This window comes from Colletotrichum karsti, assembly GCF_011947395.1.
Source record: "Colletotrichum karsti strain CkLH20 chromosome Unknown Scaffold42, whole genome shotgun sequence".
NCBI lineage: Eukaryota > Fungi > Ascomycota > Sordariomycetes > Glomerellales > Glomerellaceae > Colletotrichum > Colletotrichum karsti.
In genome coordinates, this window is record NW_024065942.1 from 1 (window position 1) to 26,074 (window position 26,074).

General features: G+C 47.6%; 8 protein-coding genes across 8 annotated transcripts; 5 read left to right on the forward strand and 3 right to left on the reverse strand.

Moving 5' to 3' along the window:
- Window positions 1–4,763: 4,763 nt before the first annotated feature.
- CkaCkLH20_10656 (uncharacterized protein) lies at window positions 4,764–6,326 on the forward strand (the record flags this gene model as incomplete). The annotated part of the gene is made up of 1 exon (XM_038893370.1): window positions 4,764–6,326. The coding sequence occupies one exon, from the start codon at window positions 4,764–4,766 to the stop codon at window positions 6,324–6,326; it is 1,563 nt and encodes a 520-aa protein (XP_038741183.1).
- A 2,419-nt stretch (window positions 6,327–8,745) lies between these two features.
- Window positions 8,746–11,452, forward strand: CkaCkLH20_10657 (uncharacterized protein; the record flags this gene model as incomplete). Its single annotated transcript, XM_038893371.1, has 5 exons — window positions 8,746–8,968; window positions 9,029–9,205; window positions 9,264–9,311; window positions 9,364–9,588; window positions 11,199–11,452. The coding sequence occupies 5 exons, from the start codon at window positions 8,746–8,748 to the stop codon at window positions 11,450–11,452; spliced, it is 927 nt and encodes a 308-aa protein (XP_038741184.1).
- Window positions 11,453–13,468: 2,016 nt separating this feature from the next.
- Window positions 13,469–14,035, forward strand: CkaCkLH20_10658 (uncharacterized protein; the record flags this gene model as incomplete). The annotated part of the gene is made up of 1 exon (XM_038893372.1): window positions 13,469–14,035. One exon carries the CDS (start codon window positions 13,469–13,471, stop codon window positions 14,033–14,035), a length of 567 nt encoding a protein of 188 aa, XP_038741185.1.
- A 1,266-nt stretch (window positions 14,036–15,301) lies between these two features.
- On the forward strand, window positions 15,302–16,702 carry CkaCkLH20_10659 (uncharacterized protein; the record flags this gene model as incomplete). Its single annotated transcript, XM_038893373.1, has 1 exon — window positions 15,302–16,702. The coding sequence occupies one exon, from the start codon at window positions 15,302–15,304 to the stop codon at window positions 16,700–16,702; it is 1,401 nt and encodes a 466-aa protein (XP_038741186.1).
- Window positions 16,703–16,908: 206 nt separating this feature from the next.
- CkaCkLH20_10660 (uncharacterized protein) lies at window positions 16,909–18,339 on the reverse strand (the record flags this gene model as incomplete). The annotated part of the gene is made up of 1 exon (XM_038893374.1): window positions 16,909–18,339. One exon carries the CDS (start codon window positions 18,337–18,339, stop codon window positions 16,909–16,911), a length of 1,431 nt encoding a protein of 476 aa, XP_038741187.1.
- Window positions 18,340–18,970: 631 nt separating this feature from the next.
- On the forward strand, window positions 18,971–20,620 carry CkaCkLH20_10661 (uncharacterized protein; the record flags this gene model as incomplete). The annotated part of the gene is made up of 1 exon (XM_038893375.1): window positions 18,971–20,620. One exon carries the CDS (start codon window positions 18,971–18,973, stop codon window positions 20,618–20,620), a length of 1,650 nt encoding a protein of 549 aa, XP_038741188.1.
- Window positions 20,621–20,958: 338 nt separating this feature from the next.
- CkaCkLH20_10662 (uncharacterized protein) lies at window positions 20,959–22,197 on the reverse strand (the record flags this gene model as incomplete). The annotated part of the gene is made up of 1 exon (XM_038893376.1): window positions 20,959–22,197. The coding sequence occupies one exon, from the start codon at window positions 22,195–22,197 to the stop codon at window positions 20,959–20,961; it is 1,239 nt and encodes a 412-aa protein (XP_038741189.1).
- A 2,201-nt stretch (window positions 22,198–24,398) lies between these two features.
- CkaCkLH20_10663 (uncharacterized protein) lies at window positions 24,399–25,607 on the reverse strand (the record flags this gene model as incomplete). Its single annotated transcript, XM_038893377.1, has 1 exon — window positions 24,399–25,607. The coding sequence occupies one exon, from the start codon at window positions 25,605–25,607 to the stop codon at window positions 24,399–24,401; it is 1,209 nt and encodes a 402-aa protein (XP_038741190.1).
- Window positions 25,608–26,074: the final 467 nt, after the last annotated feature.

Here is a 26,074-nt window from a genome sequence, read left to right on the forward strand (position 1 = left end):
TTATAAGGACGCTTTAAATTCTTATACCTATAATAGACCTTTAAACCCTCTACTATATAATAAGGATGCTTTACCTAGAAATAGTAAGTATAGGGTATAACGTTAGAAGAACTAAAGCGCTTAAATACGTTATTATAAGTAGAATAAAAAATAGATTTTAAATCTTTTAATTTTTAAATATAACCTAATATAGTATTAGCATTATAGAGATTAGGAAGTATAATTAACGCCTCCCCAACCTAGGAGATACTACCTATTTATATTAGTCTAAGGGACTAAACCTTTAAAGAGGGGACTTAATATTATAACCTATTAGGTATAACTAATAAAGGACGCCCTATTAGGATACTAAGCGGTTATAATAATATATTTATATATAGGATTATGGGAATATATAAGGATCCCTTAGGAATGGAAGAACTATAGTATAGGTTACGTAATGATAAGATAAAAGATTAGATCTATATAATTAAGATATAGCATCTATATTCCAGAAAGATAGAAGCTATATGCCAAGGATATGGGAGCCGTATAGGGCATGTATGGCACCCAGCAATAGGACTACCCAGGACCTGTATATAGGATGGACTTGAGCCCGCTTAAGGACAAACTTCTATAGCTCCTTAGTAATTAACTTATAATTATTACTTATAATACTTTTAGCTATACCTAAGTAATAATTACTCTATAACTCTCATTGAGGCCTTAACTAATTACTAAGACCTTTAAAGACCTATAATTACTTAATTAGACCTATAGAATAATAAATAACTATTACTATTATTATTACCTAACTTACTATTAATATAAACCCTACTGTCAGTTAGCTGGCTATAATACTTCTCTATTGAAATATTAAGATAAAATAACTAAGTAATAAGTTAGACTTTAAGAAACTTAGACCTTTTGAGATTATAAAGAAGGTATCTAATATTAACTTTAAACTTATACTACTAGATACTATAAAGTATTATCTAGTCTTTTATATTTTACTTTTTAAAAAAGCACTAGTAGGTTTATATATAGAAGACTATATTATTATAGAACCACTAGAACTAGAATATAAAGTTAAATAAATTATTAACTACTATAAAAATAATAGAAATATAGAATACCTCATTAAATAGAAGGGGTATAAATATAAAGATAACTTATAGGAACCCATTAAGAACCTCTAGCACTCCTAGTAGCTACTATAGGAGTATCACCAAGCAAAGGACCTAAGTCTATAAACTCCTCCCTAATCCTAAACTTAGTCTAAGAAGGGTTATTCTTAATACCTCTAGCCTAAAGATCCTCTATAATATATTACTTATAAGTATCTAATATAGGAAGAATGTTATTAGCCTCCTTAAGTTCCTATATCCCCTAAGTAAACGTCTCTATATAACGCTCTTTAATTAACTTCTAAGTTATATAAATATAAGCTAAATAACTAGCTATATTAGCTACCTCTAATTATACTTAAGTAAGCTTCTTATAGAGCGCTAATAGAGCATTACTAGCCTATTCCTCCTTTTCCTCCCACTCTTAATGCTAGTTACTAAGACGCTTTACTATAATAAGTTAGAAGTAGCCTATAAAGAAAGATATAATAGGACTTATAGCTTAATATAATAACTAGTCTATTATAAGGATGCTTTAAATTCTTATACCTATAATAGACCTTTAAACCCTCTACTATATAATAAGGATACTTTACCTAGAAATAGTAAGTATAAAGCATAATATTAGAAGAACTAAAGCGCTTAAATATATTATTATAAGTAGAATAAAGAATAGATTTTAAATCTTTTAATTTTTAAATATAACCTAATATAGTATTAATATTATAGAGATTAAGAAGTATAATTAATACCTCCCCAACCTAAGAGATACTACCTATTTATATTAGTCTAAGGGACTAAACCTTTAAAGAGGGGACCTAATATTATAACCTATTAGGTATAACTAATAAAGGATGCCCTATTAGGATATTAGGTAGTTATAATAATATATTTATATATAAGATTATGGGAATATATAAGGATCCCTTAGGAACGGAAGAACTATAGTATAGGTTATATAACGATAAGATAAGAGATTAGATCTATATAATTAAGATATAGCATCTATATTCTAGAAAGATAGAAGCTGTATGCTAAGGATATAGGAGCTATATAGGGCATATATAGCACCTAGCAATAGGACTACCTAGGACCTATATATAGGATGGACTTAAGTCCGCTTAAGGACAAACTTCTATAGCTCTTTAGTAATTAACTTATAATTATTACTTATAATACTTTTAGCTATATCTAAGTAATAATTACTCTATAACTCTTATTAAGGCCTTAACTAATTACTAAGACCTTTAAAGACCTATAATTACTTAACTAGACCTATAAAATAACTAATTACTATTTATAGTTCTTAATCCCTAACTTACTACTAACACAAACCCACTGTCAGTTAGCTGGCTGTAATACTCCCCTACCCCTAACTCTCTATAGCTACTTAATAGCTTTATAAATATTATTATAAAACTTAATAAATTTAATATACTTTTAGAGCTTAAGAGATAAAATATAAGCTAACTTTAGCCTTTTTAATATCTTAAAGTACTTTTTATACTTTTAAATATTATATATAAAGTATTAATATTTAGTAACTTTAAGAAGTACCTTAAAGATAAAGATTAAGACCTTTATATAGTTTAATTTATTATTTATATTAAAGTTTTTATTTAAATTATATATTATAATAACTTTATAATAATATTTAAATTCCCCTTTATAATAATTAAAATAATAAAGTATAATATAATATTATTAATAAAGGGATTTTAAAATATTATTAATTTTTAAATAAAAATTAATATTTAATATTAATAAAAAATATAAAAATTAATAGCTTTATTTATTTAGTTTTAATATAGTAATATTTTTATATATTTATATATAATTTATATCTCTATTAAAAGACTAAAGCTATTCCTATTATCCTATAATATACTAAAAGTTTAATATTACTTTAATAAAGATTATTAATAACTATAGTTATTAAGGATTAATATAAATAGAAAACTAATATTTAGATTATATAGTAATATATAGTAAAATCTAGAAAGTATATATTAGTATATATAGCTTTCTAGAGGAAGTACTTATCTAATTATATAAGGTTATTAAAGGTATTAGGCTTAATATAGGGTTTAGCTTTATTTAATTAGATTATAGGTAGGCGTCTGCTTGTATTGCATTAAATATCGCATTAGCTTAATAGTATTGTGAGATAGATTTATCCATTTAAGAAAGACCCACCTATTTTTGGCATGAAGATAGGTGTAGTGGACTTTGTCGTCGTGGGCAATTGAGAGAGGATTTAGGTGCTCCTCGAGGGATTCAATGATTTGCTCCTGCAACTCCGGAGGCAGGAGCAGAAATTTGGGGAAAGACATCGTTCTTGACAGCGACCCCCCGAATCAAGCAGTTGCTGTAGGTCCTTCGACTGACATCCTTCGGCGGAAGTATTGATGTTGGTTATTGGTGTTGGGGCAGTTTTGTCGAGGTGGAGTGTTCTGAAAAAGAAAGAAGAGAAGATAGCAAAGACGCAGGCACGACCGGGTGGCAAATAATTGCAGGAGTGTGGGAGGGAGATGCCAGAAGACAATGGAAGTGGTGGAAAGTCAGAGAAGAGTCAAGAGAAATGGAGAGGGAGAAGGTGATGGCCGAGGTTTGTGAAGGTTGATGTTGCCGATAGGAACTTAAAAGGGCAGCAAACTGGAAAGAACCCACGTTGAAGATTCAAACGATGGATGCCTGAGGTAGTTGGAGCGAACAGCGGAAGAAAGTCTCGGATGGGAAAAAAAAAGAATTGTACAAATTTGTGTTTCCACTGCCGCCTGCGTATTCTATTGCGATGTTGAGAAGGCTGCTTTGGGTTCCCCTGACACCACCCAAGGCAGGTATATGTTATCAACCACCATACTTTGATATGCCAGAGACCATTTTGGAAATACCGATAATTTCAAAATAAAATCAAATTTATTGCGCGATAACTGCAGGTGCTTGACGGTAAGGAATAACCGAACAAAGCCCGGCGGGGAGACCAAGAAACCCTTACCCGAGGTCGCCAGATCTCTTTGTCAAGCTCATTTTTTTTTTCCTGTTCATATGATGTTTACAAGTTGATCCCTAATCAGGAAGGAAACAGGAATAATGACGGAGCGATTCTGGGCAACGGGTTTGTTCAAATCTCATCTACCTCAAAAAGGGGCTTGCAGAGGTGCCTGGCATCAACAATTCAGGTTTCACGGGAAATATCATGATAAGTAGATTATGAGCTATAGTATTATGAGGGATCCATCACCAAGTTCTCTGTATAATGGAGCAAGAGGATGGGGAAGATCACACTCATAGGAACAGACAGCAGACCAAGGCAAAGAAGGATCAAGACGGCGTCAATGGAGAGCCCAACCTGGCATAAGAATTCAGATCGACGAAAAAAAAGGAATTATAGGTTGTCAAAAGGATTTTCTTACGAGCGCGTGCCTGCCTTTTGAAGTGGTCAACACGTGGAAGACTGAGGCCGACCTTTTACCACCTGCCTCTTTTTCTTCACCCACAACACCACACAAATTTTCACCCTCCACACAACAAAATCAAAACACTCCTCCACAACATCAACTAATCAGGAGACGCCAAGTAATTGAACGACAACAACAGACTCAGAAGCAATCGTTTGTTATTCGGGCAATAAACCTCGCGAGCCAGACGATCAAGATGACTGGAGGTGACGGCGCTGGAGATGGAGCCTTTTGCTTCCTCCAGCTGCCCGTCGAGCTGCAAATTACTATCATCAGCCTTCTCCACGAGCGGTATGAAAACATCATAGACAACACACACAAATTCAAACCGACTTTCAACGCCGCTGCTACCTCAGCGCTGGCAGCATTGTGTATCGCGTCGCGTCACACCAGAAGCCTGGCCGAACCCTTGCTCTACCGTGAATTTTGTCACCACGAGCTGTGGATGAACACTGGACCAAAGTACTTCGACAAGCTCGCCGGCTTTGTTTGGACCCTTCACCAGCGACCAGAGCTAGGAAAGCTTCTTCAAAGAGTTCGCATGCGCGACTACACGGCCCCTGACTGGCCGGGGTTCTCCAAGCTCAACAACCCCGGCTACCCTCACGATCATGACGACTTCTTGCTAGCCCCTCAGCCATGCGCCGACAAGCTGCAAGACCTCGCCGATCGAGTCGATGTCATTGCTTATTCTCCCGTCGATCGAGCCTGGGTGGAACAGCGAGTTCCTATGCGCCGGTCAGCCATCCTTCTTCAGCTTCTTCTTGTCAAGACCCCCAACTTGGAAGAGCTGTTCATGGAAACCTTGTCTGGTAGCTGGGATATCTGCTCATGGACCTTGCTACAAGAGCACGTCATTGCGGCACGTGTCTTATCGCCCCATTCGGCCTTCCCTCACTTGAAGACGTTGACGGTCCACCATGCGCTCGAGGATGACTTCAATTGGGGACTGCAGCTGTCAACGACTATCAAGCGGTTCTCGGCCCAGCTTTCGGTCATCTTAGGCAGTCGAAACGTCGAGGAGCTTTCTCTCGACCAATGTGTTCATGTCGGTCCGATTCCCATGTTCACCCACCTGACGTCAATCAACTTATGGTACTGTCATCTTGCACGAAGCGACATCAAGCGCCTCCTTTCATCTTGCGATGGCCTGAGATCCTTCAGCTACGAGGCCGCATCGTACTCGAACCGTCACGCTACGTTGATGTACATCACCTCTCATCCGCAAGGCTTCATCGACGAATTTGACGCGCAGATGCAAGCGACGCCGCGAGAAATGCAAAGCGCTCTGATGCGCCACAAGGATACCCTAGAAGCGGTTGAAATTCGCCAGCTACTTCTCCCGCAACGCCATGAGGACCGCAACGGATCTTGCCTCTCCTGGAAGTCCTTTACCAACTTGAAGCGCCTGGTTCTGAAGGGTAACGGACTGGTTCATCCCGCGAATGTCCGCCGGATCACGCCCCACCCCCTCTTTCATCTTCTCCCTGATGATATCGAAGAGTTCGACCTCGATGGGGTTTTCAACTGCGACATCTTTGGTTTCCGGGAGTACATCACAGCGGGATGCTTTCACAAGCTGCAGAAGGCCACGTTTGGGTACATGGACGAGTTGAGGCGTACCTACCAGTACCCCCACCTTGTCAATGTGGACTCTCTGCTCGCCACTGGGGTTGCTCAGGCACTGATATCTAGAGGAGTCGAGGTCGAGGTCGTCCCGCCGAACATATTCTGGGGCGGACCTGCTGACGAGGAATGATGCGAGAGACTCCGGGTTCGAAACCAACGAATACTCAGTGCGGCAGAGATTGGCGGATGAGACGGACAAGACGGACGATGAATTCAGCACGAAAGGCGAAGACCAGGAAGACTCCAGAGAGAGAGACGCTGGCAAGAAGCCACAACATGCCTCGACCGTCCGGGAGATTTTGAGAGGTAAGTTTCCTCTTGACTCTTGAAACGATGGGATGCTAACTCGATTGAGACGTAGAGTGGCAGATGTGATAGGAGATGGACTTCCCAGACCCAGAACAGATCACATCAAATTCCGCCGTTCGATGAGTCAACAACCTGGCAAACAACATTATTACCGGAACATGGCCAAGACTGGAGATACTAGCGATTGTGGCTTCACTCAATTTCCTTTGTTGGGGGACTTGAAAAAGCGTAACGGCCGGAAGCGACAAAGCCAGGTTACACCAGAGAAGCAGGGCAAGTTTGATGTGGAGGGGATTCGGCATTGCTCACCAGAGGGCCTTCTTGTAAACTTCGTGTAGTCAGTATCAATCATCAGGAGTTTCTTTTCGCGAACCGAGCTATGGTCTCAGGCTGGTCTGATGACATGCGGATAAAACCTGTCAACCGTGCCGCGTTCGAGTAAGTTACCATGAGATAATGCCACGCAAAGGCTTCGGAATCCAAAATCAGTAATCCCCGCCACCGAGGTGAGAAGCCCTACCCTACTAACATCCCAGAGCTGGACCTTCCCCTACCATCTCCGCATTCTCTGCCCGGGCAAAGGAAGCATCCCCCATGCATTGTGTTCATGCTGACTCGGAGAATAGTCTATTAACCTTTGAGACGAACGAATGCCAAGGTGGGCAGCCACCACCGCGAACGCAATCATGTACCGCGTGGCGAAACCTACCAATGACAGAAGGCATCATCTTTTGTGTCGTCGAAATGCCGTCCTATCCAGTCCGCGTGCGTTGGGAGAGAAAGTTACTTCGATCTAACAATAGCCAAGCTTCTTGGACTTCGTCAACGTTTTTGTTCATGCGAAAACCACACAGACACCACGAACTCTAAAACCTCAAATCTCTCGCTTGGTGATGGCTGCAGCCAAGACCCGTCAAGCACCGGTTTCGCACAATGATCTGCAGAGGGATAAACGACAGGAAACGGGAATGCACAGCTCGCGAGTTGTCCGTTGGGATGTCAAGAAGGTTGAGCCCTCAAACCGCGTCATGGTGGTGGGCAAGGGGCGCTGAACGGCCTCGCGTCGTCGCCGCGGCGTTCGATGTGGAAATCAGCAGTTTTAGCCGCTTTGACTAGTAGTTCCCTCGTCCAAATAAGCTCCGGGGGGGCGTTCCTTTCTCTGCGCTTTAAAGCCGCGGCAAGGAGGAGTAGGGTTGAAGATATGCTCACGGCTAGAATTCCCCCAGTGCAATCGGGCGAGTTGGAGATGCAGGACATCATGTCACCGAATTGCGTGTCGGATAGACCCGAAGAGTTACTCCTCATCTTTTTTTCTTATTTGCTCCAATGCCATAGTCAGCTGAGTTTGGCCCAGCCAGCCCGTTGAAGGTTCGTGAGGGGTTTTGTTTTCCCACCACGACGGCCGCGAGCATGTGGTGTCGACATCGCGGCATATTTCGAGAGACGTTGCCGGCGTTGCAGCTTCCGAGCCACTCGGGGATTTTTGGTCTGTACTACGAACGAGATGGCAGATACCACAGCCGTAAGCCGATCTCGGTTCACTGTAGCTGAGCTGACATGTCAGGTACTTGGAGAAACAAAGACGTTCCTCGGTTTCAACTACCTGTCGCCGTCTGAAAGGCATTTAACGCATTAACGTGGTAAATAAACGGACCAACGGGCAGCCAGGCTTGTTTTGGCATGCAACTGTATAAGGCATAGGGCGACGGCCATGTAGCTCTCCGTCTAAAACAAAATCAAACTCATCCATACCCGAGCAGCTGCCAAATTCCCACATCACCGAGTGCTTTCTGGATGGGTGTGAAGCACGGAGGCAAAATGACGTTTGAAGCTATTGCTTAGAAGGGCTCAAGGTGGGTTACCACTCCGGGGCGATTTCTTCTTGGATGACATTATCTGGACTCTTGAGGTGCGGAAGTTTAAGGCAGTCCACTTTCTGCGAGTGTAGATCTCCAGAGTCTATTCCGCGAACTCCTGTTCACTCTCCCGAATCTTAGTTTGAGACCAACGGGGGATCCGTGGTTCTATTTCGAGACAAGACCTTGGCATGTGTCCATCGTTGTCGTCGGGACTCGTCCGCGGGAGTCAACGTTGTGTGGGAGCTGTTGGTTTCCATGTGCCTACTGAGGTCTATAAAGATGCAACCATTTCCCGCAACCTCCCAACTCTTGCGTATCACCTTCATCCATTGAGCCAAGATCACTTCACCACCCTGGTTCTCAGACTGACTCACCTAAATCATGGCTCCCCTCTCGTGGAAGCAGGCACTCTTGGGTGTTCTCCTTCTCGAGCCCCTCGCCCACGGCCTCGTGGTGCCTCCCAACAGGCCTGACATCATTGACGCCGATGACCATCCCTCCATCAAATGGAAGCGCAATGATCCCGCCCTTCACGTCCCGGACGCAAGCGTGGTCGTCCGCGATCGCTGCGGCCGTCCCGACGATGACGACGGACCAGACAGAGGTAAATAGCGTCAGCAGAAGTTGGAAGCCCAATGTCCATCTGTTGCTAACACATAGTCAGGCCGTGGAGGAAGGCCTCCGAGACCTCCGGGTCTCATGGCCCGGGACCGTTGCGATGACCCCCCCAGACCCCCTGATGGCGGCCGCCCTCCCCGACCTCCCGATGGTGATAGGCCACCCAGACCTCCCAACGGAGATCGGCCTCCACGACCTCCTGGAGGTGACCGGGGTCCGGATGGTGAGTTGATTCTTGCTGAGGTTGAGTTGGGTATCAGTGCTGACAAGAGAATCAAAAGGTGGACGGCCACCGAGGCCTCCCGACAAGAGGAACGGTATTGACGGGCGTACGTCACACTCCCGCTGGTGATACTCTCATGATGCTAACTTGACCGCCAGCTCGTCCACAACAGACGCCGCCTCCGCAGCCCACGCCGCCGGCGCCACCTCCTCCTCCTCCTCCTCCTCCTCCTCCCCCGCCTCCAGGTCCGCCTCCACCGCCTCCACCTCCGCCTCCGGGCCCTCCTCCACCACCTCCACCGCCGCCTCCCGTTCCGCCTCCCGTTCCACCACCAGGCCCGCCTCCCGGCCCGCCGCCTCCCCCTCCGGCCAAGAACGACCACCGTGAGTCTTCCCCTGTGCGGCCTGCTCTCCAGATTATCGACTGACCCGAATCTCAGCCGCTGGAATGTGATGATCACATTTCCCGGTGATGATGAGATCTAACCGGGACGAAGGTGTCGTTGTCTTCGGCTGGTGATGTGCCTACTTCTTTGGGGTTAGTGGGTTCTTGGGACGAAGGTTGCTTGAGCTGATGTTCGTGTTTCTTTGTGCCAGACCTTGTTTGGACGGGTGGAAACGAATAGGCCGTGCTTGACTTTGTTGAATGGTCTGAAAGTTGTTCTAGTGAGTAGAAAAATATAAAAATAGGTCTTTCTGCGTAAGGCGGTGTCCACGAAGCTTTTCCAAAATGGGTTGGTTCATGGGAAAACCGTGACGAGTTGGTCTTGTATGGCAGTCAGAGAATGTAAGTGATGAGAGAACAACACCTTGTTCCGAGTATTCGGACTCTGTGATGAATGAATGGCCAGTATGAGCCTTCGTCTGAATTAGTTAGTCATCTTGAGCAACTCCAAGGATCCCCAGACTTGGACATCCCCACTAGCTGTCATGAAACAATTGCCGAATATGGTTGAGCAGATCTCGCGTCCCTCCAACAACTCGATCCGGGGAACAGCTAGCTGATCTTGAGGACAGCCCGCAGGTCTCGTCAAGTCCTAATTAGTGATACCGTATACGGAGTCAGGACGGGACGACCGGCAAATATCCTGAAGCCATCATCAAGCATTCTCAGCCTCAAACTCAACCTTTCCCTTCGTTCCGTGATACCGAGTTACACCCGCTCCGCGTCACGTTACATTCCGTCTCCAGACATCAAGCGCGGGATCTGGAGAAGAGAAACAGGGGCAACGACGTTGTCAAATGACAGACTGGACTGCTCTGCGGGGTCGCAAGCACTGAAACGATCTCTTCCCTTCTGAGAAGCTCGATCCGGCCGAGTGATAAGGAATTGTCCGATATTGGTCGGGTAGGGATGAGTAACGGCAATTTATTTTTAAACGCAAAACAAGCTTTCCGCGGCCCACAATACGTTCTGCATCCCTAGCCAGCTGAAGTGCGAAACATTATCTCAGGGCGGTCCGCTGCTCTCAGCTCTTTCTCATAAAGATGCGACAGGGGCAGCCGAAGAGTCCTCGAGGGTCACCGACAGTACACTTGAGCCTCTCGTGACGTCTTTTCGGCTGGAAGTTCCGAGCTGAGCCTTTTCTCTTCTACTTTTTGATCATACTCTCGACTGCAGCAGGTCTGCACTACCAGCCCTATCAACTCTTTGACATAGACCAACGACAGAGCAAGTCGTTCAGTACGTGTGCTGGACACAAGAGGGCTGTACAAAACAAGCGTTTCCCGCCTCATTTTGTAATGTCTCTCATCCGGGAAAGAGTGAGAGAAATTGGTTGCTATCGAACGATCCCGATGACATACTGACGAACAATCTCAAGCCAGTAGGTCGAAATGAAAGCCCGCCGAGAATTCGATTGTTTCGACGTGAAGACGGGGACGATGAGAAAGACGACGACTGCGATGATGACGATGACGAGAAGAAATGCAAAACGAGATCATTGAGCAAGACCTCATCGACCACATCTACCCAGACATCTAGTTCCACTCAGTTGTCCGCCTCAACACCTCCAGGGCCAACTTCGACGTCTCAAGCCTCTCCGCCAATTTCAACGCCGTCGACACTATCAACTTTACCAGTCGCCGCCGAGCCCTCTTCTACGCCTCAAGCCCCTCCTCCCTCAAGCGCACCGACTATCGTAGTCCCGACAAGTGCTCCGGAGACGAGCAATATCTTATCGCTTTCCCAGCAGAGTACAATCGCGGCGGCTCCCACCTCATCTCGGACAGCAGCCCCAGCCACTAGCGCAGCACCTCCTCCAACTCAAGCCTCGAACTCAACCAATGCTGGTCGTACAGCCGGCATTGTACTCCTCATACTCGGTTAGTCAGCTCCCAGTGTTGCGACGCGTGTAAATCAACAGCCTTACTGACCCCATCGACACGTAGGCTTCTTCGCCTTCTTCGTCGCGCTTTTCTTCTACCGCAGGTGGCGAGGTCGGCGTAAGCGACGGACAGAGGAGAAAGCCAAAGGAGTCATGGATTCAGCGGCGCCTCCGACGCCGCCGCCAGCCCGGCCGGCCAAGGATCTACCACCATTGACTTCCAACCCTCCGATGGTCTCGCTACCGCCACCACCGCCAGTCCGGCGATCCGGTCAGGACCCTGCGCAGCCAACGTTTACTCCCAGCTCATCCATGTCCAGCAGTCAGCAAGGCCTAGGTCCACAGGCAGGTCCGTCGGCATCAAACACGCGGTCGGTCGAGCTACCAGCCCAGGCATCAGGAGAAGAAGGTCTGAGGCAACCACCACTTTCATCAGGAGGGCAAAAGCCACGCATAACAGCTGTACCTTCTTTCGTTCAATCTGCCATTGACCGTCGGGCGAAGAAAGCAGAGATGGTCCAGGCCGGGGTGGAAAGCTGGCCGCCTTCACCGGATAAGAACAGAATACAGCCCAAGATTGGAACCTGGAAAGGGCTCATGTCGCGATCCTCGAGCGGAACTGCGTCGAGGATTACTTCTCCGAGATCGTTTCCTAGCCAGAGGACGTACTCAAGCACTTCACACGAATCACTCATTCTGCCTTTGAGGAGCTCTGTGAGCTCTGATGCGTCTAGTCTCTCCAGCGGCTGGGGAGACGGCCCGGCCATTCCGACACCGGTGCTGGTGATGCAGAGGCCTAGCGGTGACCGTAAGTTCTGGACTACGCAAATTAGAGAAAACGAAGCTGGTGAGACTAAGAAGGTCGAGAGGGAGGTGGTTTGAGTTCATTTGCCTAGTTTTGTTCATAAACAACAGAGCCTTCGAATGCACAAAACGAGGATGTTGCTCTCAGCCACTCAGCAGTTTGATTGTGGATGTGAAAGGAATTAGCTATTGTCATGGAGGATCTTGAGTATCAAATCAAGACGAAAAGTACTCCCTTCATCAATTTGGAAGAGCAGATTGTGGACTTCGACGACGATGTTGTACCACACGAGCTCGGACAAGCCTGGATTAGCAAACACCCAAGGGCCAGTAAAGGCGACGTATCTGCTGCAGAAATAAAACGTCCAACCCTCAGACCTTCGGTCACTCCCGCCACCGGAGAACATCGTCAAAGAGGGTTGTGTGACCAGCTAGTGTCACAGTAACACCTATTTTGTATCAACGGTATCCACAGATGTAAGGGGGTTTCTGCCTTTATTTCTGCCAAGCAAGCCTTTCGTGTGATTTGAGGGTTGGCGAATAGGAGTCGTGATGAAGATTCAGAGTGTCACAGACCGTAATTCTACATCGTACTCCTTCAAGCTACATCCATCCCGTAGGGCCATGTCGCCGATGATATCACATTAGTTAGCCCTGGAGATGTTTGTTTGGTGTTGTTAGCATCTCCAGATGTTTGTTATTACATTTACTGAGGCACCTAGCGAAAGGCCCATGGAGTACTGCCAAGTGACAGTGTGGTTCATTTGAGCTAAAGTCCAAAGAGACATTTCTGACCATTCAATATAAGGGAAATGGGAAGCCAAACACCAAGCCTCAGTCAGATGATGAGGGTGGTGAAGGAAAAATACGGCACATCGCCCTCAGACCTCTCTTCGTGTCCGGGAAGGCGTGACCTTCCTCCTACGCCTGCCTGCCTCGCTCTCGTTGTTGCCTCAATCTTTTGAAGTCCGGTCTCACTTCCTGGCGTTTCTTCTAAATGGATTTTGCAGAATATAAACTCTTTATCTTTCGTCATACTGAAGAACCTCTCGCCAAACCACCACGACTTTCACAACACATCGATCCGTTCCTACCTAACCCAACAACAACAACACTACAAGTATCCCTTCACGATGATGCTCTCTCAAGTTCTCTTGCAAGCTTGCCTTGCTGCTACCACTTTTGGAGCTGCAATCACTGCTGTCTCTATCAAGAACACTGATGACTTCATCACCAACGCCGTCATCTCCGCTCCCTTCCCCATCCAGGAGAGATCACCTGCCGCCGCCACTCCTCCCCCTGGCGTCGACCCCGACTTCACCTGCGCCTTCGTCGATCCCAGCAAGGGTCTTTCCACCAAGGTCGACTGCTCTTACTACTACGACAAGGAGCACGACCGCGTCAAGTACAAGGTAGACATCCACCCCACCGGCCAGGACTCGACCCGCTGGTGCGAGCAGCTCATTGCAGCCCTGCGATACGAATGCCCTCACGGAAAGGCCAGCGATCGGTACGTGGCCAAGAAGTGCGACACCAATGCCTTTGGCTCCAAACTCGGCAAGGGCATGTCCATCAACTTTGACGCCTTCTCGCGGTTCATAAAGGACGACAACGCTGAGTGCACCGCGAAGGCCATCAAGGCAACTACTTGTGGCATTCCCGCCGTCTTCGAGAAGGGCGGTTGTTACAGGTCGAAGTAAGCTGCTGCCTTTGGAGGGTTGTGACCTTGGGTCAGTGTTGGACACAGGCTTGCTCTGCGAGAATTCTTTTTGGCCACTCTTTCAGCATGTTTTCAGGCTCTTCTAGTAGTATCAGGTGTAGACATTAGACTGCGACTACGTTGAAGAAACTGAGGATAGTTTTCATTTGAGACCTGCTGATCCGTGAAATAATTCAACGAAAGTGGCCGGATGCCTTGGGAATGTCCACAGTCCGAGGTAATGAGACTGGACATAGAGGTTAAACCACAAATCTGGAGTTTACGAACCCATTCTCATGAAAAGCCTTGTTGTATCTGCGAGGAACCTCTTTACACATGAGGATATCATGGTGTTGTTCTTTCTGAAAACCTTCGATCATGTCTGACTTTGATTCCTTTAAATATGTAGCCTCTTCACAATTGACTCAACGTTCAGCAGCCAACACCCGCAAAATTTTATCTAGCTTTTGGATTTCACAATGAAGGCCGATGCTCTGTGTTTGTCATGGATGCGCCGCAGCAAACGAATGATATCCTGACACTCGTTCTGTCGGGTAAGATCGATGATCAACCATTAGTTATAAAATCGTCAGGCCGACTGAAAATGCTTCTTGCATCTGCGACCAAAGGCGAACAGAGTGGGTTGTGGAGACATCTGAAGGAAGTCGACCGTGAGCTGGGTCTTCATCTAGTGCATTTGCATCCCACTTTGTCCCATGGGAGACACAGACATATCTTGTCCAGAAGCTCTGGAGGAAGGTCGGTCAGCCCCATCATTGTGCCCTTTGATGTTTGACTAGATCGATAAAATGGGATGATTTCTGAGCTCGGGAGCTAAGAGAGATAGGGACTTTTGGCAACGAATGAAGGCTGCGGGAATGTATCTCGCTGTCTGAGGAGTAGAAATACGAAGAAGTTGATCGGCAACAGAAATAAAAGCCCAAACAATTCTTTACCCAACTGCTTTAAACTTTTCACTGCATTCAGAAGGCCGGTTTGTTTGACGCTCGGTCTTGGACTGGTCGTTTTCCGCCCCAGATTTTCTCAGCCTGCACCTTGATAAACAGCTGTCCGGGTTGCCAAAAGAGTATTTGATCTTGCGGCTGATTTAGCGAAACGTCATCAAATCTTTTAAGTTTCCACTACGGGTGCCTCTTTCCTCATATAAATAGCATGCCTTCCCGTTGGAGTCCGCCTCGCACTTTGGTAAATTCGCACATCCTTGTCACGGTCTTCTACTATAATCTAACCTTACCTGACGTCAAACATGGCTGGAATCACTGATCTTCCCCAAGAGCTGGTCGACTCAATCATCCCCCTTCCATACAAGCCCACAGCAGCTAACATTCGGATCGCCTCTCTCGCTCCAGACAACAGCGAGGACTTCACGTTCTTCGAGAGACGTCGTGCGCTTCTCAGCCTTGGAAGCACCTGTCGATCACTCCACCGGATGTTACGGGACGATCTTTACGGAGTTGTTTTCATCACTGGCCAAAACAAGTTCCAGAAGATGCTCAAGCTACTTCGAGCCATTGACAAAGACTCAGAACTTCAGGTTTTCGGGATAACCACACAGCTCTGCATCTGCCCCAACAACTCTGATGATGACGATACTGAAAAGAGCTACCGGAGCCTCCGACCCAAGGATATCGAATACCTGAAGAGCGCTACGCGCAAGGCTGGTTTCACGACGGTGGAAAAGTTCTGGGATACATCGAAACACGAGTACCCTGGTGAATACCACGGCCCGTTGAAGGGAAAGTTGTTTGGACACGATCACAGACTGGGGCTGATATCCCAGATTATACTATCACGCCTTCCAAAAATCGAAGGGATCGAGATTCCTATGTCGATGCTCACCATGCATTACCCTGCACCCAAGAAACTCCAGGCTGTGCGACACAGCATTCGATCATTGGCTCTCACAGAAACTGCACAATCCGGACCGCGTCTAGAACACGTTTCTAAGGAACTTGGTTTGTTCTACAAGTTCCGCCTCGGAATCAAGGAACTTTGTTACGAGAATAGCTGCTTCGGCATCGAGGAGGCACTATTTTCTTTTACCATGATCACCCGCCTCGTGCTTCATTGCTGCAAGTTTCAGCAGACCGAAGTCCTCGAACCCGTGTTTAAAAAGCTCAAGCACTTGGAAACACTCGTCTACACTTCCGACGGGAAACGCGCGGCGCCGGAGACTGTCGTTGGGTATCTTATTCGGCATCGATCAGCGACACTGAGGACTCTTGTCATCGAGTGTCCACTCACCAGTTACGAACATTTAGAACCGGTCAAATCGTTCGAAGGTCTCTCGGTACTTTCAGACTTATGGATTCGCGGTTCAAATGTCGTCTGTTCCGACGCCAGAAAGAAAGGACAGGCGGGCGTGAGATCCCTGCCGAGGACCCTTCGTCGGCTTCACATCAAGGGTATCACAGCCGCTCTTATGCGGGACGCAGAGTGGTTGAGGAATGAGATCGGAGCTCGGCTTTTTCCAGTTATGATGGAAGTGGCTATGGAATATGACGAGCCGGTTCCTGGAAGCGAGAAGGCGGGGAGGCCTGGGCTTTTGTACAAGACCAAAGCTGACCCCTATCCGTGGATGTGGGACACGTCCACTGGCCTGAAAGAAGTACTACTGCCACATAACGAATCTTTCATTTCGGGCTGAACCGATGTCACATCAAAAGATTACAAAGTAATTTGGACAAGCTTGAGTTCTCCCTATGTGATGCATTTTGTCTATCCAGAACCAGAAACTCCATTAACAGAAACGACAGCAACAAAGATCATCTCTTCAACCGGTACTATCTTTCTCTTCATCACAAAATATCCATTCCATCTCGTGCCGCTAAAATACCACCAAGTACGCCGCAATTATCTGGTCAAATCTGCAGCGTTCAACGACTGAATGCCTGAGTTTCGGAGCCGCTGCCGAAAATACTCGACTTGGCCGTCTTCCCAGTCAAAGTCAACACTCTCGAGGTTGGGGAATTTCGCGCTCGTCGGGAAAAGCTGTTCTAGGGCGCTTGAGCTCCATCCGTTACCCCAAAGCCGCAGGATTCTCAGGTTCTGGGGCAAAGACATCAAAGTCGACTCTGCCGGTCTACGGTTTGAGCCCCAAACACTGTCTTCAAGGGGGGTCGTATTGAAGCAGAGCGACGCGCTGTCCAGAGCCTTGAAATCAGCCAGACTCGGGTAGCCTGGACGCCACAAATCGCCGTTTTGGCGATAATCCAAGTACAGCGAAACCAAGGTTGTGTTGTGGCCAGTCTCCTGAAGCATCTCGACGATTCTCTTCGGGCTTGGGCCGCAGCCTCCCACGTCACACTTGTTGTGGGTCTTGGCGATGTACTTGAAGTGCAGAAGCATCGAGCAGCTCTTGATCACTGTAAAGTAGTCATATTTGTCCATCTTGACCCCATGGATGGTCAGCTGGGTGATGCTGCTGAGTCCCATATTGAAAAGTTGACTGTAGATAAAGTCGCATCCTTCCATGTAGAAGCAAGTTGCGTTCGGGTTCATCTTCAAGAGAGCTCCAGCTTGGTACCCAAGAAATGGGTTAGACATCCCGTCTATCGACCTCAAAGCTACTGCTTTGACGTTTTCGAATGCTGGAAAATCATGCAGTTGCTCGGGTAGCTCAATCGTTTCCATTATCAAGTTCATGACGTCAAAGAAATCCACTGAACTGGGGCATATCTCCTTGATCCTATGGCTCAAGCAGCTGCAGGAGCCAGGCATAACTGCAATTCCAAGGTCGTGGACATTTCGCATGTTATGGAGCAGCAGGATGAAGATTGTCGTGAAGCACGCGCACTCGTGGGTGGTCTTGAGGGTATCCGGTACCTGAGGCCGAAAGCCCAATGCCCTCTCCAACTCGTGGTTCCAAAAGGACTGAATGCCTCCGATAGTCGAAGTCTTGGAGGCTTCAAAAACAGTATCAGCGTCGGTCGGGTTGACGTGCTGGAAGTAAGAGGAGTGTGGTCGAATATCGAGATAGAGCTGCTCGACACTGGATGCAACATCTGGGTTGGCTCTGAGAAATCGCAAAAGAGAGACGAGCTTTCGGAGAGCGCCTCTTTTGTGGATGCTGATCGTTTTGTAAACCAGAGGTCTGGCTATCTTGTGGTATCTGCGGTTGACCACTGAGAGATTGAAACGGTCTTGCCAAGAAGACCGGAGGATCATAGCAAAGGCTTTGTCGGTTGACGCGGATGTCATTACATCTTGCATCGCCTGTCTCGTATGAAGCTGTTTGAAGATTCCAACGACCAGCTCCGGAGGGAGGTCGCAAAGCTGGGCCATGTTGAGAGCATGGATAGTCGTGTACAACTGCGTCTGTCTTGGTAGTCCCTCTAGATGAGAAAGTGGGCTTGAAAGTTCGTATCTCATCGTCACGGGATACAGTCATCTTTATGAGTACCCTTTTAGGAGTTCGATATTCTTCCATTTTTCTATCATTTTCTATGTAGATCGAAGAATTTGAACAAAGAACTCAATAGGCCTTACCTCTCAACTACAATAATTCTTTCGCCGAATGGTTGGGTGGGGTTGAAATGGCTTTGTGTTGTTGGAATGATGCAGTATCTAGGCATCCACATTGGCTACCATCCACCAGAACATTTCGAATATTCCTTTTCTTTCCATTAGTTTAGCGATCAAAGTGCCAATGAAGGCTCAATGAAGGTTTTTCTCACATCGTCAGATGAAAGTGCTTTGATGCTTTTAGGTTCTGAGTCACATGAGCACCAACCTTGCCCGCACAGCATCGCCGCTTTCAACCCCGCTTTGCTTTCTGCAACAATAGTCAAGGCTCTGGGCATTTTAACCACCAATCCACAACGTCATTAGGCTGATATTACTCAAGACATGTCAGGCCAGGTGGTCGTCATTTTCTGGCATCCCGTCAGTTCGTTGTAGACTCGAAACACACAATATGGCGAAACTCGACGAATTGCCAGCTGAGCTTATGCTCCACATCGCTTCATTCTTCCAATACAAACGCCCCTCGAAGCTTCGTATCTATCAAGATGTCGATACGCTACCTATCTCCAAGAATCTACGCAATGAGAGGCTCCACCTGATCTCCCTCTCTCTCTCCTGCAAATTTATTTACAACGCCCTCGCTGAGGAGCTTCAAGAGCTGCATCGCTTCATCGCCATCGGCCACAGGAACAGCACCCAGAAGCTACTTTCCCTCCTCTCTTTACTTCAGAAAAGCCCTCATCTAGGTGAACAAGTCACCAAGCTCTACATTCATCTTGAGCCTGTGTTTATGGGTAGGACTGTCATTACACAGGGTCGATTTAGCCGCTTGTTAGAGTGGGGGAATTCAAAAGGATTGGATGTTGATCCCAGCTACCTTCCGCCCAACGACGATGAAGAAAGGAATGATTGGGAATACGTTACAGACAATGAAGAAGAGACTTCTGGAGGTGCCGACGACTCGCTCAATTCCGGTGATTCCAACGACCCCAACTCTGCCGCTCCAGCAAGTTTCACACTTTATGAGCTTCCATCTGACAACGACATGGATGGTGTTCATGAACATGGTGTTTTCGAGGCTGTTGACGAGAACTCTGAATCCAACGAAATGCGATATCAGGACGATGATTATCTTGCGTTTATGGCTGTTCTGCTGCTTGCTGCCCTTCCGAACCTGGAAGAGGTTGCGATAAGCACTTCTGCTTTTCTATTCAAATGTTTCGAGGACCATCTTTGGTCGCTTCGAGGGCCAGCACTTGAAGAAGTTGAGACTGGCAATTCGCTGCGCGACACAGTACAGGGGCTTCCAAACGTCCGACCTCTCTCGTCGCTGAAAAGCGTCTCGTTGCGGTACTACTATCCACCCATGGGCTGGCGTAAAAATGCGGCTCAGGCCGAAGACGTCGCAACATTTGGTCAACTAGGCTTGAATGTCACAGAGCTTTTTGTTCAGACATTCAGCATTCAAGTCTATGGAGCAACGCCACTGGCGTCCATGACCAACTTGACATCTCTCATTCTCAAAGACGTATACTTCCACGACGGAAGGCTTCAGGATTTCTTGTACATTGTCCCCAACCTAACGAAGTTCATGTACTTCGAGCCATACGAAAACGACGACGATGAGGTGACCATGATTGTCGATGGCAAGACAATTTTAGACGCCTTGAAGAGGAGCCCAGCGGCCAAACAGTTGCTCACGCTGTGCTTATCTTCTGACTCCGGCTTTGGCATCAGTGCCTGCTCGCCTGAGACATCTTACGACACATTGGAGGATTTCGTCAGCCTCCAGAATCTTTGGATCGACACTTGGGGCGTTTGTCATGCGCCCAACGGCGACCCGGAGGAGGCCACCGCTATCAACTCAGTCATTCGAACTCTTCCCTCGTCCCTGAGAAGGGTACACTTCAGCGGCAGTACCATGGAACTCCAATCAAACCTGAGTTGGCTCTCTAAAAGCTGCAAGCCTCATATGTTGCCCCAGCTTGAGGAGATTGCCTTCGAGTGCAATGAAGTAGCTTTCCGGATCATTCATGATGTTTTTCAGGCCGCTGGCGTACGGGCTTCGCGCAATATCGAAACAGCGCCAGTCATGTGGTGAGAGTTCAATCTGGGAGGAGACGATGGAGTCAGGTAGATCAGGATTTTCAGAGGCTATGTACGTCAGGGCAGCGATTGTGTGAACATATTGATAAGTGGAAATCAAGTTGTTGAGCTTCTAAAGCATGTGCGGCTATGTCTGTATCCTCTTTTGTCGTGATATAATCAGCGCACAATAATTTCGTGGGTGGTCACGAGACCATCACAAGTTAGGCTTCTCGCTCAAATCGCACCCTTCTATCGAGATCCCCCTTTCTCCAGCCTCATTTGATCTCCAAGTAAAAAGACTTTCCGGGTAGCTTCTCAGAAAGAGGTGAACTTGAGACCAGGCTGCCAGTTTTACCAAAGATCCGATTGGTACTTGTCATGAGGGCAGGCTTCAACGCCGGCATTGCGAAACGTCCTGTAAATCTCGTTGAGGCCCATTTCGTCAAACCCTGGGCCATCAAGCAGGTAAGGTTCTCCGAAAACCACCTTCTCAAGCTTTGGGAACCGAAGCTCGCATTCTGAAGCGAGTAAACGCAAGCTGTCGACGATTGGCTCTATGTCTTCAGATATGTATAGACGCCGAAGAGAGCACGGAAGACCTGGAAGGTTCTGAGGGCCATCATCCTGCTCCGTGTCGGTTCCATCCTCGGAATCTGAGTATTCAGCATCAAAGTCCATGCCATACGCGCCGCCTGTGGTGGTAAAGCTTTTTGTATCGATCCACAAGTTCTTCAAACTGGCAAATGCTTCGAAGGTGTCAAATAGCTCATCCTTGCCAAAGTACCCGACGTCGTTCTGGTAATAGAATGTACGCAGAGACTTTGCGTGGCATTGCAGGCCTCGTACAGCTGCTCTAGGAGACAGTACTCCGTATTCCTCGTCGTCCAGCAGAGAGCCACAATCAGGCTCCATGACAAGAAACTTGAAGGTCTCCAAACATTGAATTCGTTCCATGAGAGCAGGAAAGGCATCCTCGGAAATAAAAGTGTTCATGAGGTTGAGAGCTGTGATGTTTTGGCATACATTGTTGGGCAAGTTGCCAAGCGGAGGACTGTCGTAAAACCCATCCGCCCAAACTTTTGAGAGATTTGGACAAACGTCGAGAACAGCCATGGAAGACCACGTCGTGATATTTGGTTGTAATTCCACGTCGTTGTAGAGTTGATTGGTAACCGCAAGAGACGTAAGGTTGGGAAGGATTGTTGTTGGGCTGATTTCCTGCGTATAGTCGTTCCCTTTTAGTTGGTTGCTTTGGGTCAGAAGAGTAGAATTCTGAGTCAAATAATTGCCAGCATGAGCAAAAGTTCCAGCCGTCGAAAATACCGAGAGACCTTCGACGCCTCGAAGGACAGAAAGCAGCAAAGCCAGAAGAATACCGTATCCCCTTTCATCCGTGAAACGAGAAGAATCGTCTCTGACTTCTTCTCTGCCGAGTATTTTGACTCCATACTTGCTCTCAACTTGCTCCCAGAGAGACTGGATTTGCCCGGGTGCGAGATCCTCGAAGTAGTACGTTGAAGGTGGCATGGCAAGGTGAAGTTGCTTGACCCAACCGCGGAGATCAGGTCTCTGTTCGAGGAGTTGCAGCATTGAGAACAGCTGTAACGGTGGCCAGGAACCTTGCATGGTAACGTTGGAGATGAAATAGTGCGCTTCTGGGGCCACAATCGATCTGAATGCGCGGCAGGTGCTTGAGAGACTCAGCAACGAGGTTTGCTCGAAACGCAGGCGATACTTTTGCAGACGCAAATTACCGACCGTTTCCTCATTGCGCTCATTCCTATCATGCAGAGCTACAAGTGTTTCGGCCCGGTCTTTTGGTGAATCGTGGGATCTTACGCTGCGTGCTATTCTTAGCACGAGCTCTGCTGGCAGGTTCGAGAAATTTGCCATAGTCATTGAGGACTGTTGGAGATTAAGACTGCGTTACAGATCTTTGGTTTTGGTGAATCACGGAGTGTTGAGACGTAGTTGATAGATAAGTCGTTTTGCTGTAGTGATAATAGGAAGTGAGGGGTAACGAATGTGGTGATGCTCCACAAAGCCCCTCGAGTTCATGTCGTCATATATGCATGATCCATGTCCCTGTGGATCTTGATGTAACAGTAGAGTCTTCTCATTAAAGCATCTACATATTATCAAAGTAGACATATTAAAGTGCTGTTATCGTTCTTGTCAGCTTTTGTGTTCTTGTTGTTGTGACGATTGACTTCTAACAGGTCTCAAAAGTTGATTTGCATCAAAGAGAAGGTGAGGAAGAAGTGTTGTCGAAGCCGGATATTGTTGGGTCCCAGTGAGTCTACACGTTTCGGTATGGAGGATATCTGTTGACGAAGTAAGCCAACGAAGGTCGAATAGAATTGTCAAATGCCGAGCCTCGCCTCTGCCGAGTCAAAATTATTCCTCAGGTGATGCATCTTTTCTTTTCCCCGTGTGATAAGCGGTGATCACGCTTCTCCTGCTGAGTCTACCCTTCTACTTCTCGGATCGGCAGGCGTGATACACTTCCTTCAGATCAGACAGAGTGGCCTGGGGGAAGTCCAGCTTTCAAAGATCTAAAGAAAAGTGGTTAATCAGACGGTGCAAAAAACAAATTACATCATACATCAGTTAAGAAACGAATTACATCAGAGGGCTCACATTAAGAGAAGTCGTCGTTCATCAGGGTTTACACAACTACCGAAAAGCTGCGCATTGGTTCTTTCGTCGACCGAGTCGGATATTAGGCCGGCATCGGCCCCACTTTGCTGCCGGAACCGCAAGGACACGAACCGAAGGTCATTCCCCAACTTCTTCACACTGCAGGTGACTTGGGCCGCAATGGCGAACGTCAATCACCTCCATCGAAGCTGAAGATGGACTCATTGATTCTCATGTACAATTACGGTCTTGATACATCGCAGAGATCCGACAAAGGAAATGGCACAGGGCAGGGGAAACTAAGAGCGTACGATTGGCTATTAGGCGACCCCACACTCCAGCTACATAAAGACAAAACTTTCCCAGATTTTCATCCGATTCGCCAGCATGGCCAAGTGGTAAGGCATCGCACTTGTAATGCGGGGATCCTGTGTTCGATCCACAGTGTTGGCACGATTACTTTTGTTTTGACGCAGCATTCGTTTCTTTTTGCTGGTCTCGCCCGGCTAGGTTTCCTTCGAGTAACTTCAATCACTACTATGGCGATCCAGCTGTCTGATCGAGCTTGAGGCCCTTTTAATAGGTGTGGATAGAGACAACTTCACCGACCTCGCTTACACGGTCTAAAGCCTATCGAGGTTCTTCAACAATCCGTAAAACAAAATTCTTTATGTCTTATTGAACCTAAAGGGCGAAGTCTTCTACGCCAAAATAAAAAAATTGCATCATGATAAACTCGTTTTTCAAGGGTGTAGACTTTGGACATGAGGTGTGTTGATGCTTTGGATTCACAGCAGAGATGACATGGGGTCACAGGTATTCGAAGTAGCCAGTCATTCTCGAACCCGTGGACAATTTGTTGCCCCGGTATACATGCTCCTCGGCATCACTTTCCCCTCGAATACCTCCGGGTTTTCTCTCTATGAAAGGACTCAAGGAGTTGAAAAAATACTGCTTCCTCATCCTATTCTTGTGTATAAGGGACTTCATGCTTTGCTTTCAAAGAAGAGAGTAAACACTGCTCGTCAGCCCGTCAGCCTGAACCTGGGGGCGAGAGTTATCAGATCACAGCACAGTTCTGCAGCGTTCATGAATTACGATCTTCAATTTTGGTAATGAGGCGTAATAAGCACCAATCCAGGCTCAATCGGCTAGCCGCAGATTTCCATAATGACTCTAATAAACATTCGGACACAATCTAAATAATCCGCGATATCGACCTTCTCGTCGGGACGGGTGTTGTATCTGCCACCAGGCCCGCAAACCACACCCTCCATACCCAACATCTTATACAAGAACCCACTGTCCGAGCCATAAAAGCACGTTGGAGAGAGAACGCCAACGGCTTGTGGCTCGTTACGTACATCGTGGTACGCTTTACTAACAGCCTTGACGATTGGCGATGTTTTAGACACTTCAAACGCCGGCATAGTCGGCCGCGAGTCCTCCTTGAACTCGAAACTCATTCCTGGGTATTTGCGGACAACGCCTTCCACCACGTCGCATATGTCCGAGATAACGCTCGCGCGACTCTGGCCCGGGGCATATCTCGCACTACCCAATATCTTGGCGTAGTCGGCGACCTGCGGGGGCCGCCACTCAATGAGGTCTTTCCCCAGAGCCCCATGCACGACGCCGACGTTACAGCGATTGCATTTGGCGTGTTCTTCCGTGCGCGCGTTCCGGAAGCGCATCTTCGACAGGATGGGAATCAGCTCGCAGGCGGCTAGAATGGCGTCGGCGGCCTCCTCTCGCGCCGACATGTGCCTCGTCACGCCCAGGAGCTGAATCTCGAAGACGAGAGACTCGGCATGCATGGTAATGGACCGGATATCGCTCGGCTCGCAGTTGATGAAGTAGTCGGCGGCAATACGTCCCTGGTCGATCAGGGCTTTGGTCCCTACGCCCCCTTGCAGCTCTCCGACTACGTACGTCAGTGTGACATCGGCAGAAGGAGTCCACCCGGCTGCTTTGAGGGTTTCGACGGCGCAGAAGTAGGCGGCGCATCCGGACTTCATATTGCTCACGCCGATACCGTAGATAAACCCTTCGTCGACCTTACCCTCCCAGGGATCGACGGTCCAACCCGCGGAGACTGGGTTCGTGTCGAGATGTCCGTTGAACAGCAGCGTCTTTGCGGTCGATTTGCTTTGCCCGGTGCCCTTCCAGATGCCCACGGCATTCTGTCGCTTTCCTTCGTCGAAGGGGTAGATGGCGGACTCGAGACCGATGCGGGTCATCTGAGCGTGGATGTAGTCGGTGATCTCAATCTCACCATTGCTTTGAGAATAACTTTTGATCTGAACCAACTTAGAGAGAAAGTCGAGGCATTTCTTCTCGTCAATTTCGGGCGGCGTCATCTTTGACGGGATGAACGTGAGGCGGGTTGAGACGGGATAGGCAAATAATCCTTCGAATGATGAGATCGCGGTAGGTTTGGTAAAGAAGGCTTTCGGGATGGATTCGGCTTCTGCTTTTGACTGGAAGTTGCCCTCGCCGGGGGCTCGAGGACGTGGGAGTCGGGACAGGGGAACGAACATACATGTATGTCACGTTGCCTGGACTCGTGAGCAACGAGCTGAAGATAGGGGAACGACTCCGATCTGGCGTAGGCGTGCCTCGTCGGAGCGTGTGCCGTCATGACAGACTCAAGTGCGGGGAGTGGTGGGTCGTGAGCCGTCGGGGTTTGACCTCGGGACATCTTTTCCAGACTGAGCTGACGTAGATATATCTCCCGCCGCCGGAGACCCACCCCGATCTCTCTCCATACCCCGGATGGGTCCTGCAGGAAGACCTGGGGCTTGTGGAGGGAAAGATAAGCGTCGAC